Below are 17,541 nucleotides of genomic sequence, written 5' to 3' on the forward strand. Positions count from 1 at the left end.
ATGGGTCCCTATTGAGGAAGTGTATCCCCAACTACAATAATCCGTAATTCCCCGAATTTCTGCCCGATTTTCCCACAGTTTGGTTGTTAGAAATAGCAGAGATTCAGTTACGATACAGGATGCTGTCACACATTAAAAATACATACTTTCATGCTTCATCAGTAGAGAAGCTTGAATCTTCAACTGGACTTGGTTGTTTGATGCGAGGACGTTTCGCTTCTAATTGCAGAAGCTTCCTCAGCTAAATTTCTTGCTCTGGTAGTCTGACTTCTGTCTTGACTCTTGTAGAGAAGCATAACAGAAGCCAGCAAAGCTGAGTTTTAAACCTAACCGGACCCCTCCTACCGAGAGGCAGACTGCTATAGGCCAGTGACTAACAATTGCTCTAATTAGCACCTATTGTGCTCTAGTTAGCACCCTCCTAATGACAGGGCAGCTGTCCCTCCTAACGATAGGACTGAGGCCTCTCCTGATGCCTCTCCTGACAACATGAATGACTTATTACTAGGGATGTAAATCATACAACAACTCACAATTCAATTCAATTCCGATTCTTGGGGTGACAATTCGATTCAGAATTGATTTTCGATTCAAAGAGCTCTGAGAAATAGTTATATTACTTAAAAAAAATTATGTTTAAGAAAATGCAGCTTTACAAGGTTAATCAAGTGATTCTAGATGTAAATTTACTTATCTGCTTTGCTCGTTCAGAGTTGGCTGGCAGTTTAGCGAAGTGCTGGTCAGTAGTCGGCAGAGACCGCTTCTCCCCTCTTTTAGCTCCAGGTGATGGCGTAGCATGTGGGCTTGCGGATTTGAAGTGTTTCCAAAGTACAGATTTTGCACAGTGCATAAGTCATGTCAAGCTCCTTTTTACGCAGCAAATAATAAAATCCAAAATGCACCCAAACATTTGCCTTCAGCAAAGACGGTGCTGGCTGAATTCGCTCTTCGTCCGCCATGCTAAGCTGCAGCTCACAAATGTTTGAAGCACACTGGACCCTCCCCTCGCAGGGACGCTGTAGTACGAAAGCCGTTGCCTGGCACCCCTACTTATTACCATGAACAAAGGACTGAAACCATTTATTTTCTCTGGCTAAGATTTTAACCGGCGCCCTCTCTGCTGTGCTGGCATCACAGAGAGGGTGCCGGTTGACCTCAGTCTGCAGTTCATCTCCACCTTAAAGACACCAACCACACAGTTTGAGGAGAAGGAAGTTAAAATCTTAGCCAGAGAAAAGAAATGGTTTGAGAGGGGAGTGAAGGAAGCATTGTATGTGAAACAGTTGAAACCCAGCCTTAACCGGGAAGGGGGTCTGAGACACACTTTGTCCCTGGTTTACAATGGGGTACTCAGGTCAAAGCAGTTTCAGCATTCAAAGCAGTTTGAACTCATAAACATTCATTATTTGTATATAGTGGCACCGCCAAACAAATGCAGTAGAGTCCCTTAATTGATGTGTGTGTGTGTGTGTGTGTGTGTGTGTGTGTGTGTGTGTGTGTGTGTGTGTGTGTGTGTGTGTGTGTGTGTGTGTGTGTGTGTGCTGCTACTGCATATAAATAAATCTGACTTACTTACAAAATCAGTGTCCGTTCCCAGGGGCACTTTAATATCATTTGGCTTTGCAGATATAAAGGAGACAGTCAAAAACAAATAAATTAACAGGACTGGGTAGAAAATTCACAATGACAAGAAATAAATCTTGCAGCAAATTATTTCTAACAGAAATGGTGCAATTAACACACATACTGAAAGTGTTCTACATATTTGAATTTTTTTGGGGGAGGGGCGGCAAATTTCTCAAAAATACACCTGAGTAGTGTTGTGTGTTGGGGGGGTTTGGCTGGACAAGGTTGGGTTGTTTTGTGTTTATTTTCCTTCCCAGGTGATTTGGGGCTGTTCTCTGAGGAAAATGTGCTGTAGAAGAGTCTCTCTCCTCTGTTACGATGATTGGCTGCACCTGTTGCATTCTCGTGCGGCTCTCTATCAGGACAATCCACAACACCTGTGATGTTCACGTGCAGATCTGAGGACTTCCAGCTGGTACCAATGTAGTGATGAAGAACTACATTTAAACCAGCAGTGAGTTGGATAAGATTGCCGAGAATACGAACTTGTGACGACCGTGTGGGGACGCTGAGGGCCGTTTCAGAGTCTGACATCGCGCCTGTGAAGGAGGACGAGGGTGAGAGACAAACGTTGTCAGCACACGGCAGAGGTGAATATTCTGAAAAGTTTATCCGTGAATGTAAATTGGCGTCTTATATGCAGCTATAAGTAATTATTGGTGGAAAGTGTCTGGGGTGCTCCTCACGGCAGTGGCGTGTGGATTAATGATCCTCCAATAGCTGTGAGCAGCAGCCTCTTTGAACTAAGTTTGAAACCAGACCTAAACGTGTTGTTGTGAAAGTGTAGTGACACGGCCCCACAACAGGGGGCGCAAATGAACGGACAATAGAAGGAGTCAAATTTGAACACTTTACTGTTGTGAATGCCACAACCATACACAGCAGATTATAGAATGATACAAAGTCAATGGATAAAGGTGTCGTGTGGGCAGGCTCGACGATAGGAGACGTCCGTCTAAAGAAGAACCGGAACCACACGATTTCCTCCGCCACCGAACCCGAAGGATACTGGAGCCGCCAGGTCCCAAATCCCCCAGGTGGCCACCGTCTCCGCGTGTCGGATCTGGTACTGCTGGCGAAGAGCAAAGACAGTCAAGTGTGGGTGTGTGTACACCCAGTAACAACAACGGTGGGAATTCCACCTCCACCTCAAATCACACACTCGTGCAGCTCCTGTTTCAGCACTTATCTGGAAAGAGTGAGAGGCGAAGACGTCGGCACTCTCACAAACCACCAATCAGCGGACAAGGCTCCACAGGAAAGCGGCTGCAAAAAGAGTTCAGACTAAGATACAGTTTAGTTTATGGCTGAGAATATTACCTCCTTAGAAGAACGATATCTCGGCAACGTGGTGGAGGTGTCATCCTGCTTTTATCTGGGGTGCAGATGATCGGTGACAGTTGTCATAGCTGATGAGTGACAGCTGTCACCTCGGCTGTTCCTGTGAGGCAGCAGCGCCCTCTCGTGCCTGAAGCCCGCACTTCAGGCAAGGCGCCCTCTGGTGGTGGGCCAGCAGTCCCTCCTCTTTCTGGCGGCCCACACAACAGGACCCCCCCCCCTCACGGGCGCCTCCTGGTGGCGACGGTAAAATCGGCCAGGAGGGCGGGTCCAGGATGAAGCTCCTCTTCTCCCAGGAGCGTTCTTCGGGTCCATACCCCTAACAGTCCACCAAAGATTGGAAACCCCGGCCCATTCGACGGACATCCAGGAGCCGGCACACTGTCCAAGCTGGCTCCCCGTCGATGATACGGGCAGGAGGTGGTGCCGGACCGGGTGCACAGAGGGGTGAGGTGAGACGTGGTTTCAACCTTGAAACATGGAATACTGGATGAATCCGCAGTTAGGCCGGGAGTTGGAGCCTCACTGCAGCGGGACTGAGGACCTTGAGGATCTTGAAGGGCCCGATGTACGGTCCTTCAGTTTGGGGGAATCCACCTGGAGGGGAATGTCCCTTGTGGATAGCCACACCTCCTGCCCGGGCCGATATGCGGGGCCGGGGACCGTCGACGGTCTGCATGGGTCTTTGCCCTCGTCCGGGCCTCAACAAGGCCGAACGGGCGGTGCGCCCACACCCGACGGCATCTCCGCAGGTGGACCTGGACCGAGGGTACACCAACCTCTCCCTCCACCACAGGAAACAAGGGGGCTGGTACCCCAGACACACCTCGAACGGGGAGAGGCCGGTGGCAGAGGACACTTGGCTGTTATGCGCATACTCGATCCAGGCCAGGTGTTCACTCCAAGCCGTCGGGTGTGCGGATGTGGTACATCGCAGGGCCTGCTCCAGCTCTTGGTTAGCCCGTTCAGCCTGTCCATTTGTCTGAGGGTGATACCCAGACGAGAGGCTCACGGTGGCCCCCAGCTCCCGGCAGAAACTTCTCCAAACCTGCGAGGAAAATGGGGACCACGATCTGAGACGATGTCTGTTGGTATCCCATGCAGACGTTACAACATGGTGAACAGGAGATCCGCTGTCTCCTGGGCCGACGGGAGCTTCGGGAGGGCCACGAAGTGGGCCGCCTTGGAGAACAGGTCCACTATCGTGAGGATGGTGGTGTGCCCCCGGGACGGTGGGACGCCCGTGACGAAATCCAGACCACTGTGGGACCAGGGGCGATGAGGCACAGGAAGCGGCGGAAGGAGTCCCTGCGCCTTTTGGTGGTCCGCCTTGCCCCTGGCGCAGGTGGTGCAGGCCTGGATGTAAGCCCGGACGTCAGCCTCCAGGGACGCCCACCAGAAGCGCTGCCGGACCACTGCCACGGTCCTATGCACCCCTGGGTGGCAGGAGAGCTTGGACCCGTGACAGAAGTCCAGGACGGCAGCCCTGGCTTCTGGTGGGACGTATAGTCTGTTCTTTGGCCCTGTTCCGGGATCCGGGCTCCGTGCCAGGGCCTCCCGGACGGTCTTCTCCACGTCCCAGTTAAGGGTGGCCACGATAGTGGACTCCGGTATGATGGGTTCCGGTGGATCCGACAGCTCGGTTTTGACTTCATGTTCATGCACCCGGGACAAGGCATCCGACCTCTGGTTCTTGGTCCGGGGCGGTAGGTGATTCGGAAGTCAAAACGGCCGAAGAACAGTGACCAGCGGGCTTGCCTGGGGTTCAGCCGCCTGGCGGTCCTGATAGACTCCAGGTTCCGGTGGTCAGTGAAAACCGTGAATGGCACAGACGCTCCCTCCAACAGGTGTCTCCACTCCTCAAGAGCCTCTTTCACCGCTAGGAGTTCTCGATTGCCCACGTCATAGTTCCCGTTCTGCTGGGGTCAACCTGCGGGAGAAATAGGCACACGGGTGAAGAACCTTATCGGTCTCTCCGCTCTGGGATAGCACGGCTCCTATCCGTGAGTCAGAGGCGTCAACTGCAACCACAAACTGGCGACTGGGATCGGGCTGCACCAAGACGGGTGCAGTCGAGAAGCGCTGTTTCAACTCCCTGAACGCGGCTTCGCACCGATCCGACCAGGTGAAGGGGGCTTTTGGAGAGGTCAGGGCTGTCAGGGGGCTAATTACCTGACTATACCCCTTAATGAACCTCCTGTAAAAATTGGCGAAGCCGAGGAACTGTTGCAGCTTCCTACGGCTCGTAGGTTGGGGCCAGTCTCTCACCGCAGCGACCTTGGCCGGATCCGGGGCGACGGAGTTGGAGGAGATGATAAACCCCAGGAAGGACAAAGAGGTGTGATGAAACTCACAATTCTCGCCCTTCACAAACAGCCGGTTCTCCACAACCACTGCAGGACCTGACCGTACATGCCGGACTGGGTCTCAGGATCCGGAGGAAAAGATGAGTATATCGTCCAGATAAACAAAGACGAATTGGTGCAGGAAATCCCGCAAGACGTCGTTTAACCAAGGCTTGGAATGTTGCGGGGGGCGTTGGTGAGGCCAAACGGCATGACCAGGTACTCAAAGTGACCTAACGGGGTATTAAATGCCGTCTTCCATTCGTCTCCCTTCCAGATCCGAACCAGGTGATACGCATTCCTAAGATCCAGCTTAGTAAAGATTTTGGCTCCATGCAGGGGGGTGAACACGGAATCTAATAACGGCAACGGGTATCGGTTGCGAACCGTGATTTCATTCAGCCCCCTGTAATCAATGCATGGACGGAGTCCGCCATCTTTCTTGCCCACAATAAAGAAACCTGCACCCATCGGGGAGGTGGAGTTCCGGATCAGCCCGGCAGCTAATGAGTCCCGGATGTAGGTCTCCATTGATTCGCGCTCAGGTCGTGAGAGGTTGTACAGCCTGCTGGATGGGAACTCAACGCCTGGAATCAGATCAATGGCACAATCGTACGGATGGTGCGGGGGAAGGGCGAGTGCCAGATCCTTGCTGAAGACATCAGCAAGATCGTGGTACTCAACCGGCACCGCCGTCAGATTGGGAGGGACTTTGACCTCCTCCTTAGCATGTAAACCGGGAGGAACCGAGGATCCTAAACACGCCCGATGGCAGGTTTCGCTCCACTGAACCACCACCCCAGACGGCCAATCAATCCGGGGATTGTGTTTCAACATCCACGGGAAGCCCAAAATCACGCGGGAGGTAGAAGGAGTCACAAAAAACTCGATCTCCTCCCGATGATTCCCAGACACCACCAGAGTTACAGGTTGTGTCTTGTGCATGATTAAAGGGAGAAGGGTGCCATCTAGTGCCCGCACCTGCAATGGCGAAGGAAGTGCCACCAGAGGGAGCCCTACCTCCCTTGCCCATCTGCTGTCTAGCAGATTCCCTTCTGACCCCGTGTCCACCAGTGCTGGGGCTTGAAGGGTTAAATCCCCATTCAGGATTGTAACTGGGAGTCGTGTGGCAATATGTGTGTGTCTCACATGAATGTTATGACCCCCCCTTAGCCCAGTCTCTAAGGGCGGGTGTTGTTGTTTTGGCCGTTTGGGGCAGTTTTTCTGTATGTGCTCTTTTGAGCTGCAGAGAAAACACTCCCCGTGGACCAGCCTCCTCATTCTGTCAGCTGTTCTCATTTTGGCCCTGTGCGTCTCCCTAGCAACGTCAGCAGGGGGAGCTGTTGCCCCACGGAGCGCTGCGGCTGTGGAGCGTGGGGAGGGCGGAACCTTTTTGAACCCGGAAGGGAGAGGGACGACGCGTGCCCGGCCACGTCCTTCGCCTCGCTCCCGACGGCGTTCCTCCAACCGATTGTCTAACCGTATAACGAGATCGATAAGCCCATCTAAATCCCGCGGTTCTTCCTTAGCTACCAGGTGCTCCTTCAGGACCGACGACAGTCCGTTTATGAAGGTGGCGCAGAGCGCAACGTTATTCCAGCCGGACCTCGCAGCCGCGATGCGGAAGTCGACTGCATATTCGGCTGCACGCCGGCGCCCCTGTCGCATTGACAGCAGCACTGTTGAAGCGGTCTCTCCTCTGTTAGGGTGATCAAACACTGTTCTGAACTCCCTCACAAACCCAGTATAAGAGGTAAGGAGCCGTGAGTTTTGCTCCCAAAGCGCTGTAGCCCAAGCGCGTGCCTCACCACGAAGCAAGTTAATAACATAAGCCACCTTGCTGGCGTCAGACGCGTACATGACGGGACGTTGTGCAAAGACGAGCGAACACTGCATCAGAAAGTCTGCACACGTCTCCACACAACCTCCGTACGGCTCTGGGGGGCTTACGTATGCTTCAGGGGATGGTGGGAGGGGTTGTTGAACGACCACTGGAACATTCATATCTTGCACAGGGTCGGCAGGAGGAGGAGCTGCAGCAGCGCCCTGAGGGCTCGCTGCCACCTGTGCGGAGAGAGCCTCCACCCTGCGGTTCAGGAGAATGTTTTGCTCGGTCATCTGATCCAACCGAGCCGTAAAGGCGGTGAGGATGTGCTGCAACTCATCAATCATGCCTCCTGCAGACGCTTGTGCACCCTGCTCTCCCATTGGCCGTTCAATCGCTGGGTGACGCCCCTCGGAGTCCATGACGCTGGCCGAGATATCCTGTTGTGAAAGTGTAGTGACACGGACCCACAACAGGGGGCGCAAATGAACGGACAATAGAAGGAGTCAAATTTGAACACTTTACTGTTGTGAATGCCACAACCATACACAGCAGATTATAGAATGATACAAAGTCAATGGATAAAGGTGTCGTGTGGGCAGGCTCGACGATAGGAGACGTCCGTCTAAAGAAGAACCAGAACCACACGATTTCCTCCGCCACCGAACCCGAAGGATACTGGAGCCGCCAGGTCCCGAATCCCCCAGGTGGCCACCGTCTCCGCGTGTCGGATCTGGTACTGCTGGCAAAGAGCAAAGACAGTCAAGTGTGGGTGTGTGTACACCCAGTAACAACAACGGTGGGAATTCCACCTCCACCTCAAATCACACACTCGTGCAGCTCCTGTTTCAGCACTTATCTGGAAAGAGTGAGAGGCGAAGACGTCGGCACTCTCACAAACCATCAATCAGCGGACAAGGCTCCACAGGAAAGCGGCTGCAAAAAGAGTTCAGACTAAGATACAGTTTAGTTTATGGCTGAGAATATTACCTCCTTAGAAGAACGATATCTCGGCAACGTGGTGGAGGTGTCATCCTGCTTTTATCTGGGGTGCAGATGATCGGTGACAGCTGTCATAGCTGATGAGTGACAGCTGTCACCTCGGCTGTTCCTGTGAGGCGGCAGCGCCCTCTCGTGCCTGAAGCCCGCACTTCAGGCAGGGCGCCCTCTGGTGGTGGGCCAGCAGTACCTCCTCTTCTGGCGGCCCACACAACACGTGTAGCTGATAAGTTTGCCTCCAAACAATATTTCGTAGTAATAGTGTTGAATAATCTCATCTCTGTTCCTCCTTCGCAGAGTACAGTTCTGGGAAAAATTCACCTGGGGGGGGGGGGGGTGTCGGCGGAACTCCTGCGTCCTGAACTTTCGGACTCCGACTGTTGAGACGCTGAGAAAGCGCGCCGCCTTTTCACCTCACCAGAACTTTAATTAAGTAGTATTTTATGTATAGCACAAAGGGGAGAAAAATAAATGTTTTCTTTTTGGAACTGCTTCTGATTATTTCATGCTGGGTTCAGTCAGATACTAGACCACTCCTCACTCCGCGTCTTATCCATAACAGAATTCTCCGGCCAAACCAATATGGACCCAGCGGCAGAAGCAGTTCCATTTCAGGAGAAAGTCCAGAAGCACCTGGAGATGATTTGGGAGCAAGTGCAGCACCTTTCGATTCAAATTAAACAGACGGAGCTTGTAGCTCAGGCTGTTCCACTTCCTGTGGTTGCAGCTCCAGTTCCATCGAGCCTGGTGCAGATAAATTCGCCGTCCGGAGATTCAGCTCCTGAACCGGTTATATGTCATCCGGAGCCCTATTCGGGAAATGTGAAGGCTTGTGCGCCGTTTTTGATGCAGTGTTCTTTGGTTTTTGCTCAGTGACCGGCGTCTTTCTCCTCTGAGAGTAGCCGAGTCGCATATGTTATTAATCTGTTGCGAGGTGACGCCCTGGCATGGGTCACAGCGTTGTGGAGCAATAAATCATCACTGCTAGAATCCTTTGACGAATTTTCCCGTGAACTTCGTTTGGTTTTTGATCATCCGGTGAAAACAAATACCGTGGTTCAACGATTGCTGAACCTCCGACAGGGGCGATGAAGCTGATTATTCTGTGGATTTTCGAATCTTTTCCGCTCAGTCTGGTTGGAATGCTGCTGCTTTGAGGGGGGTGTTTGTAGACGGGTTGAATGACTCCCTGAAAGATGAGCTAGCCGTCCGTGATGAACCGAAGGATTTAATCAATCAATCAATCAATCAATTTTTTTTTATATAGCGCCAAATCACAACAAACAGTTGCCCCAAGGTGCCTTATATTGTAAGGCAAGGCCATACAATAATTATGTAAAACCCCAACGGTCAAAACGACCCCTGTGAGCAAGCACTTGGCTACAGTGGGAAGGAAAAACTCCCTTTTAACAGGAAGAAACCTCCAGCAGAACCAGGCTCAGGGAGGGGCAGTCTTCTGCTGGGACTGGTTGGGGCTGAGGGAGAGAACCAGGAAAAAGACATGCTGTGGAGGGGAGCAGAGATCAATCACTAATGATTAAATGCAGAGTGGTGCATACAGAGCAAAAAGAGAAAGAAACAGTGCATCATGGGAACCCCCCAGCAGTCTACGTCTATAGCAGCATAACTAAGGGATGGTTCAGGGTCACCTGATCCAGCCCTAACTATAAGCTTTAGCAAAAAGGAAAGTTTTAAGCCTAATCTTAAAAGTAGAGAGGGTGTCTGTCTCCCTGATCTGAATTGGGAGCTGGTTCCACAGGAGAGGAGCCTGAAAGCTGAAGGCTCTGCCTCCCATTCTACTCTTACAAACCCTAGGAACTACAAGTAAGCCTGCAGTCTGAGAGCGAAGCGCTCTATTGGGGTGATATGGTACTACGAGGTCCCTAAGATAAGATGGGACCTGATTATTCAAAACCTTATAAGTAAGAAGAAGAATTTTAAATTCTATTCTAGAATTAACAGGAAGCCAATGAAGAGAGGCCAATATGGGTGAGATATGCTCTCTCCTTCTAGTCCCTGTTAATACTCTAGCTGCAGCATTTTGAATTAACTGAAGGCTTTTTAGGGAACTTTAGGACAACCTGATAATTATGAATTACAATAGTCCAGCCTAGAGGAAATAAATGCATGAATAGTTTTTCAGCATCACTCTGAGACAAGACCTTTCTAATTTTAGAGATATTGCATAAATGCAAAAAAGCAGTCCTACATATTTGTTTAATATGCGCTTTGAATGACATATCCTGATCAAAAAATGACTCCAAGATTTCTCACAGTATTACTAGAGGTCAGGGTAATGCCATCCAGAGTAAGGATCTGGTTTAGACACCATGTTTCTAAGATTTGTGGGGCCAAGTACAATAACTTCAGTTTTATCTGAGTTTAAAAGCAGGAAATTAGAGGTCATCCATGTCTTTATGTCTGTAAGACAATCCTGCAGTTTAGCTAATTGGTGTGTGTCCTCTGGCTTCATGGATAGATAAAGCTGGGTATCATCTGCGTAACAATGAAAATTTAAGCAATACCATCTAATAATACTGCCTAAGGGAAGCATGTATAAAGTGAATAAAATTGGTCCTAGCACAGAACCTTGTGGAACTCCATAATTAACTTTAGTCTGTGAAGAAGATTCCCCATTTACATGAACAAATTGTAATCAATTAGACAAATATAATTCAAACCACCGCAGCGCAGTGCCTTTAATACCTATGGCATGCTCTAATCTCTGTAATAAAATTTTATGGTCAACAGTATCAAAAGCAGCACTGAGGTCTAACAGAACAAGCACAGAGATGAGTCCACTGTCCGAGGCCATAAGAAGATCATTTGTAACCTTCACTAATGCTGTTTCTGTACTATGATGAATTCTAAAACCTGACTGAAACTCTTCAAATAGACCATTCCTCTGCAGATGATCAGTTAGCTGTTTTACAACTACCCTTTCAAGAATTTTTGAGAGAAAAGGAAGGTTGGAGATTGGCCTATAATTAGCTAAGATAGCTGGGTCAAGTGATGGCTTTTTAAGTAATGGTTTAATTACTGCCACCTTAAAAGCCTGTGGTACATAGCCAACTAACAAAGATAGATTGATCATATTTAAGATCGAAGCATTAAATAATGGTAGGGCTTCCTTGAGCAGCCTGGTAGGAATGGGGTCTAATAAACATGTTGATGGTTTGGATGAAGTAACTAATGAAAATAACTCAGACAGAACAATCGGAGAGAAAGAGTCTAACCAAATACCGGCATCACTGAAAGCAACCAAAGATAACGATACGTCTTTGGGATGGTTATGAGTAATTTTTTCTCTAATAGTTAAATTTTTGTTAGCAAAGAAAGTCATGAAGTCATTACTAGTTAAAGTTAATGGAATACTCAGCTCAATAGAGCTCTGACTCTTTGTCAGCCTGGCTACAGTGCTGAAAAGAAACCTGGGTTGTTCTTATTTTCTTCAATTAGTGATGAGTAGAAAGATGTCCTAGCTTTACGGAGGGCTTTTTTTATAGAGCAACAGACTCTTTTTCCAGGCTAAGTGAAGATCTTCTAAATTAGTGAGACGCCATTTCCTCTCCAACTCACGGGTTATCTGCTTTAAGCTACAAGTTTGTGAGTTATACCACGGAGTCAGGCACTTCTGATTTAAAGCTCTCTTTTTCAGAGGAGCTACAGCATCCAAGTTGTCTCAATGAGGATGTAAAACTATTGACGAGATACTCTAGCTCCCTTACAGAGTTTAGGTAGCTACTCTGCTCTGTGTTGTTATATGGCATTAGAGAACATAAAGAAGGAATCATATCCTTAAACCTAGTTACAGCGCTTTCTGAAAGACTTCTAGTGTAATGAAACTTATTCCCCACTGCTGGGTAGTCCATCAGAGTAAATGTAAATGTTATTAAGAAATGATCAGACAGAAAGGGAGTTTTCAGGGAATACTGTTAAGTCTTCTATTTCCATACCATAAGTCAGAACAAGATCTAAGATATGATTAAAGTGGTGGGTGGACTCATTTACATTTTGAGCAAAGCCAATTGAGTCTAATAATAGATTAAATGCAGTGTTGAGGCTGTCATTCTCAGCCTCTGTGTGGATGTTAAAATCGCCCACTATAATTATCTTATCTGAGCTAAGCACTAAGTCAGACAAAAGGTCTGAAAATTCACAGAGAAACTCACAGTAACCAACCAGGTGGACGATAGATAATAACAATAAATCTGGTTTTTGGGACTTCTAATTTGGATGGACAAGACTAAGAGTCAAGCTTTCAAATGAATTAAAGCTCTGTCTGGGTTTTTGATTAATTAATAAGCTGGAATGGAAGATTGCTGCTAATCCTCCGCCCCGGCCCGTGCTACGAGCATTCTGACAGTTAGTGTGACTCGGGGGTGTTGACTCATTTAAACTAACATATTCATCCTGCATTTAGATGAGTTAATATCCTTGGTTATTCGTCTAGACGATCGGATTAAGGAGCGTGGACGAGAGAGAGGGCGAGCGTCCGAGCGGGGTGTTTTGTTTCGAGGTTTTCCCCGACAGGGCTCTTTCTTAGATTTAGTTGTTTCCCGATTCCTCTCCAGCCTCAGCGTGCCTCTGACCGTTCGCCATTGGCATTGCTGAGGTGTCGGGCAGTGGGGATATACTCCAGTCGGAGCGGTGGGGCCGATCAGTGCCGTACGCCTTTTCCGCTGCCCACCCCTCCCGGTAGGCTGGAGTATAGTCGGGGGTCGACACCGGCCGTCTTGCCGGTTTTCCCCTGCCCTTGGGGGTGGAGCTGGGTTGCGTTTTTCCTATTGGCTTCTCCGGCTTAGTAGTCCTGTGCCGATTGCCACGACGTGTTTCCCGACAGACCTGGAGGGTCTTTCGGGGTGCTGGGGAGGTCAATGGGGCTTTCTGTAGTTTTCGTTTGCTCCTGGGGTGGTTTTTGGAAATCCCTGGGGGTTTGGGGTTTTTGTTTCCTCCTGTTTCCCCCCGGGGTTTGATGGGACGGTCTTCTGGGGGGGAGGTTGACTGTGGGGCCGATCGGCCGTGTTGGGCTGGGGTGGGGTTCCTGGGTTGTGGGGGTGTCTCCTGGGGTTTGATGGGACGGTCCTCTGGGGACGTTAAGGCTCCCGTGTATGCCTGGGGATTCCTGGATGGCTCCTGCCGTGGTCGTTGCTCCTGGGGTTGACGACGATGTCCCCTGGGGGAAGCGGGCTCCACATGTTGGGGGAGGGCATTGTTTGTTTTTTCCTTTGACCTGTGTTCTACTGTGTTGGGGGGTTTTTGTTGGGGTTTTTGGGTTTGTGTGTTTTTTGTTCCTCCCCAGGGTTTGATGGGACGGTCCTCTTCTTTTGTGTTTATCCCGGTGTGCTTCCCTGGGGTATGTTTGTGGTACTCTCTGGGGGGGATGCTGGGGGCCTTTTTTTTTGTTTTGTTTTGTGTTTGGGGTTGTTTCGGGTTTTTTTTTTTTTTTTTTTTATGCCGGCCAGCCTTTCTACCGCATCTCCCGGCTCTGCTGCCTGCTGTGATCTCTGCCCTCCTCCTGCTTTGGCCTTTGATGTGTGGGGTTGTTTTGGGGTCTGGCTTGTGCGGTCGCCGGGAGGCTTCCCATTGATGGGGGGGTACTGTTGTGTGTTGGAGGGGTTTGGCTGGACAAGGTTGGGTTGTTTTGTGTTTATTTTCCTTCCCAGGTGATTTGGGGCTGTTCTCTGATGAAAATGTGCTGCAGAAGAGTCTCTTTCCTCTGTTACGATGATTGGCTGCACCTGTTGCATTCTCGTGCGGCTCTTTATCAGGACAACAACACCTGTGATGTTCACGTGCAGATCTGAGGACTTCCAGCTGGTACCAATGTAGTGATTAAGAACTACATTTAAACCAGCAGTGAGTTGGATAAGATTGCCGGAGAATACGACCATGTGGGGACGCTGAGGGCCGTTTCAGAGTCTGACATTGCGCCTGTGAAGGAGGACGAGGGTGAGAGACAAACGTTGTCAGCACACGGCAGAGGTGAATATTCTGAAAGTTTATCTGTGATGTAAATTGGCGTCTTATACGCAGCTATAAGTAATTATTGTGGACAGTGTTTGGCGTGCTCCTCATGGCATGGCGTGCGGATTAATGATCCTCCACTAGCTGTGAGCAGCAGCCTCCTTGAATTAAGTTGGAAATTCAGACCTAAACGTGTAGCTGATAAGTTTGCCTCCAAACAATATTCGTAGTAATAGTGTTGAATAATCTCATCTCTGTTCCTCCTTCGCCGAGTACAGTTCTGGGAAAAAGTCACCGGGGGGGGTTGTCGGTGGAACTCCTGAGTCCTGAACTTTCGGACTCCAACTGTTGAGACGCTGAGAGAGCGCGCCGCCTTTTCACCTCACCAGAATTTTAATTAAGTAGTATTTTATGTATAGCACAAAGGGGAGAAAATAAAGGTTTTCTTTTTGGAACTGCTTCTGATTATTTCATGCTGGGTTCAGTCAGATAACTGGACCACTCCTCACTCCGCGTCTTATCCATAACAAGTAGTTCAAGTTTTTATAGATCTGCTGCTCTGTGTCCGATGTGTGATTAAACCGACTGTACAGTACTACAAGAACAAATTATTTTCATGACAAACATTGTAGGTGTTGCAATTTACCTCAATTCAGACAATAGTCTGAATAACAAAGACAGTCAAACCTGCACACACTAATTCATCACATCAGTGGCTCATATTTGGACCCTTATCTGATCACAACACAAACAATTTTTTTTATTATACTGTTAACGTAGACACATTATCATTGTACATCAAGACATATTTGTGATGAATATATGATGTAAAATAGGCCGTTTGTCTCAGATACTGTAAAAGTGGCACAAATGAAACAGTGTTCTGATTGGAAGATTCTGTGAAGCCTGAGCTTGGATAAGATTCTTATTCATGAGCTTCTGTGGTGTTTATTATTGTAAAAATCATGCACACACACGTGGCTTCATGCTTGGAAGTTCCCTACAAACCTTTGCTCTCATAGTTTTGAATAATGAATGAACCAATGACAGTATGACAATACACAAAATGAAACAATTGCCTCAGAAAGTAATTCAATGTTTTGAAAGACTCAAAATGCTAAATGAACCAACTGTTTCAGAACACATTGCTGTTTCAAAATCTTTGAAACACTAAATTAAACAAATTCCTCTCGAAAATGACCTGTTATTTGAGATGCTCAAAACAGGAGATGAAGCCAGTTCTTCTGAAAGCACTTCCCTTTCTTTTGAAAAAGCTTGGAAAACAAAATGATTCATTGTTTTATGACACCCAAAGCACAAATGAACTGCTTCAGTAAAAGAGTGAGTGTTCTGAATGCCTCAAACTCTCCAATGGCAACACCCCTGTGACACCTGGCAAACAAAGAATTGGTTTAATTTTCCTGTATTTGATTAAAAGTTAAAATACAAATGTGCAAAATATTGTTTGTAGCATCACAATTAAAGGGGGCAATCCATCATCATTCAAGCACAAAACGATGCCCTGACAGCAACGGCTTTGTTTGGTCCGTATCACAAACACTGCAACAGGGTCTGAAAACAGTTGTGGCCGCTGCTGAGCACTAAATCGTTCCTGAAGCTGTGATGCATCATGTATCTGATGACAAAATTTTAAATAATAAAGCAACAGTGAGAAAGGTTTCTGTGAAAATTAAAGATACTCGACTTCACTCACACCAACTGTTTCTTCAAGGTCAGGGGTCACACCGTGCACCACGGATGAAAAGTCAAAGAGATGGCACGCTGACGACAAACAAACACAGCGGATGCTTCGTGTTTGTGTGTACATGGGGTGATTTGAAGACTACTGCAGGTAGCGATACACTTTGAAGCAGTGGTTGCCCGAATCTGCGACCACAACATGTCCATCTGAGGTGAGTGCCAGTCCCTGTGGGCCGTACAGCGGGTCTGCTGATGTGTTGATGTAGGACAGAAATGAGCCGCTGCCATCGAACACCTGAGACACAGAGAACCAGAAGAGATCACAGTTTACCAAAACGTTCTGTAGATTTCACAACATACTGTATAGATACTGTTGCTCGTATACATTTATGAAAAACAGGTTGTTTTTGGATGTTGCCATCTTAGTAGTACCTGCAACTTCACCACTAGGTGACACTAAATCCTACACAATGGGGCTTTTATTTAAATAGTGTAACATTAGCTCTGCAATATGTGGAACTTACATAGAAAGTCACCTCTGTCAGCTATATGTAGATATTTTAAACAAACACACACACACACACACACAAATCAAGGGATGTGGGTTTTTTTTTTCCAGATCAAGACTCTGAATCCTCAAGCTGTTCTGGTTGAGCACCTTATGAATGTTTGTTTGTGTGTATATGTGGAGTGGGGTGGTTTGGAAATGTGAAGCATCATTGTAAAGCACTTTAAGTATGTGCATCAAATGTAAACGCGCCGCAGAAATGCAGTCCGTGGTTCGTGCTTCATATGGCTGCAGGAGAAAGATGCTTTTCTGCCTGGGTGGCTGCCATCCAGGACCCAAGGCGGTTCTGTAGTGTCATTGATACAGTGAAGCACAGCACCAGTGCAGGCTCCCAGACTTGACTTGATTCAAAGGTCAGACCTTGTATTTCTCACTGACCTGGATTCTACTGTTGCCCCAATCTGCTACGATGATGTTTGCGTTGATGTCCACCGCCACACCCGTGGGTGCATTGAACTGGCCATTTCCCTCGCCGTTAGAACCAAACTTCAGTAAAAATTCACCTTCATTGTTGAACACCTACATGTTGTTTTCCAAGAAAATAAAAGTATTGAACAAAGTACATGATTCACCTGTGAACTTAAAATAAAGAGTCACTTTTAGTGCAGCAGATAACGGAATAGTTACAGAGGAATCCTGCAAATGGTGATACGAGTACCAGATTTTGCACAAATACTTAGACATTCCTCTTTTGAAAAAAAAAAACTGATTGGCCACTTGAATTTTCAAAGGCAGCCAGGTAGGGGACAATTGAACAATTACATGGGGGTCCAAATTAAAAGATACTCCAATCATATTGAAAACTATACCACATTATTTGTCTGATCATAAAGATTCCAAAAAAGGTATAGTTTGGACTATCTATGACTGAATGTTTGGAGTTATGGGGTAAAAATAGCAAGAATGGTGACAAAGTTCAATTTCAGTTTGTACAGAAGTCCAAAGTTAAAGTTGCTCCAGTTTTAGTAAAAAAAAAAAAAAAAATGATGCAAATCATTGGTTGCATTTATAGTTTTAAAAACAAATAGTTTGCACCTTGTGTCATGCTTAGTTAGCATGTTACAGAATAACATATGTCACATATCATAGAATCCAATGGACGTTGTCATTGTTTGACCTTTACTTTGCAGACCAAGCATTCAACACAGTGAAAACAATTCCAGTTATTAGCT

The 17,541-nt window shown here is 47.8% G+C and overlaps 1 protein-coding gene across 1 annotated transcript in view; it reads right to left on the reverse strand.

Annotated features, from left to right (window-relative positions):
* Positions 1-15,881: 15,881 nt before the first annotated feature.
* The window catches only part of trim2a (tripartite motif containing 2a), a 55,659-nt gene continuing 53,999 nt past the window's right edge, over positions 15,882-17,541 (reverse strand). Inside the window, 2 exon segments of the mRNA XM_034187354.1 lie at positions 15,882-16,096; positions 16,748-16,888. Coding sequence (XP_034043245.1) covers positions 15,944-16,096; positions 16,748-16,888 — 294 coding nt within the window. The 3' untranslated portion in view covers positions 15,882-15,943.

Source organism: Thalassophryne amazonica, chromosome 15 (assembly GCF_902500255.1).
Source record: "Thalassophryne amazonica chromosome 15, fThaAma1.1, whole genome shotgun sequence".
NCBI lineage: Eukaryota > Metazoa > Chordata > Actinopteri > Batrachoidiformes > Batrachoididae > Thalassophryne > Thalassophryne amazonica.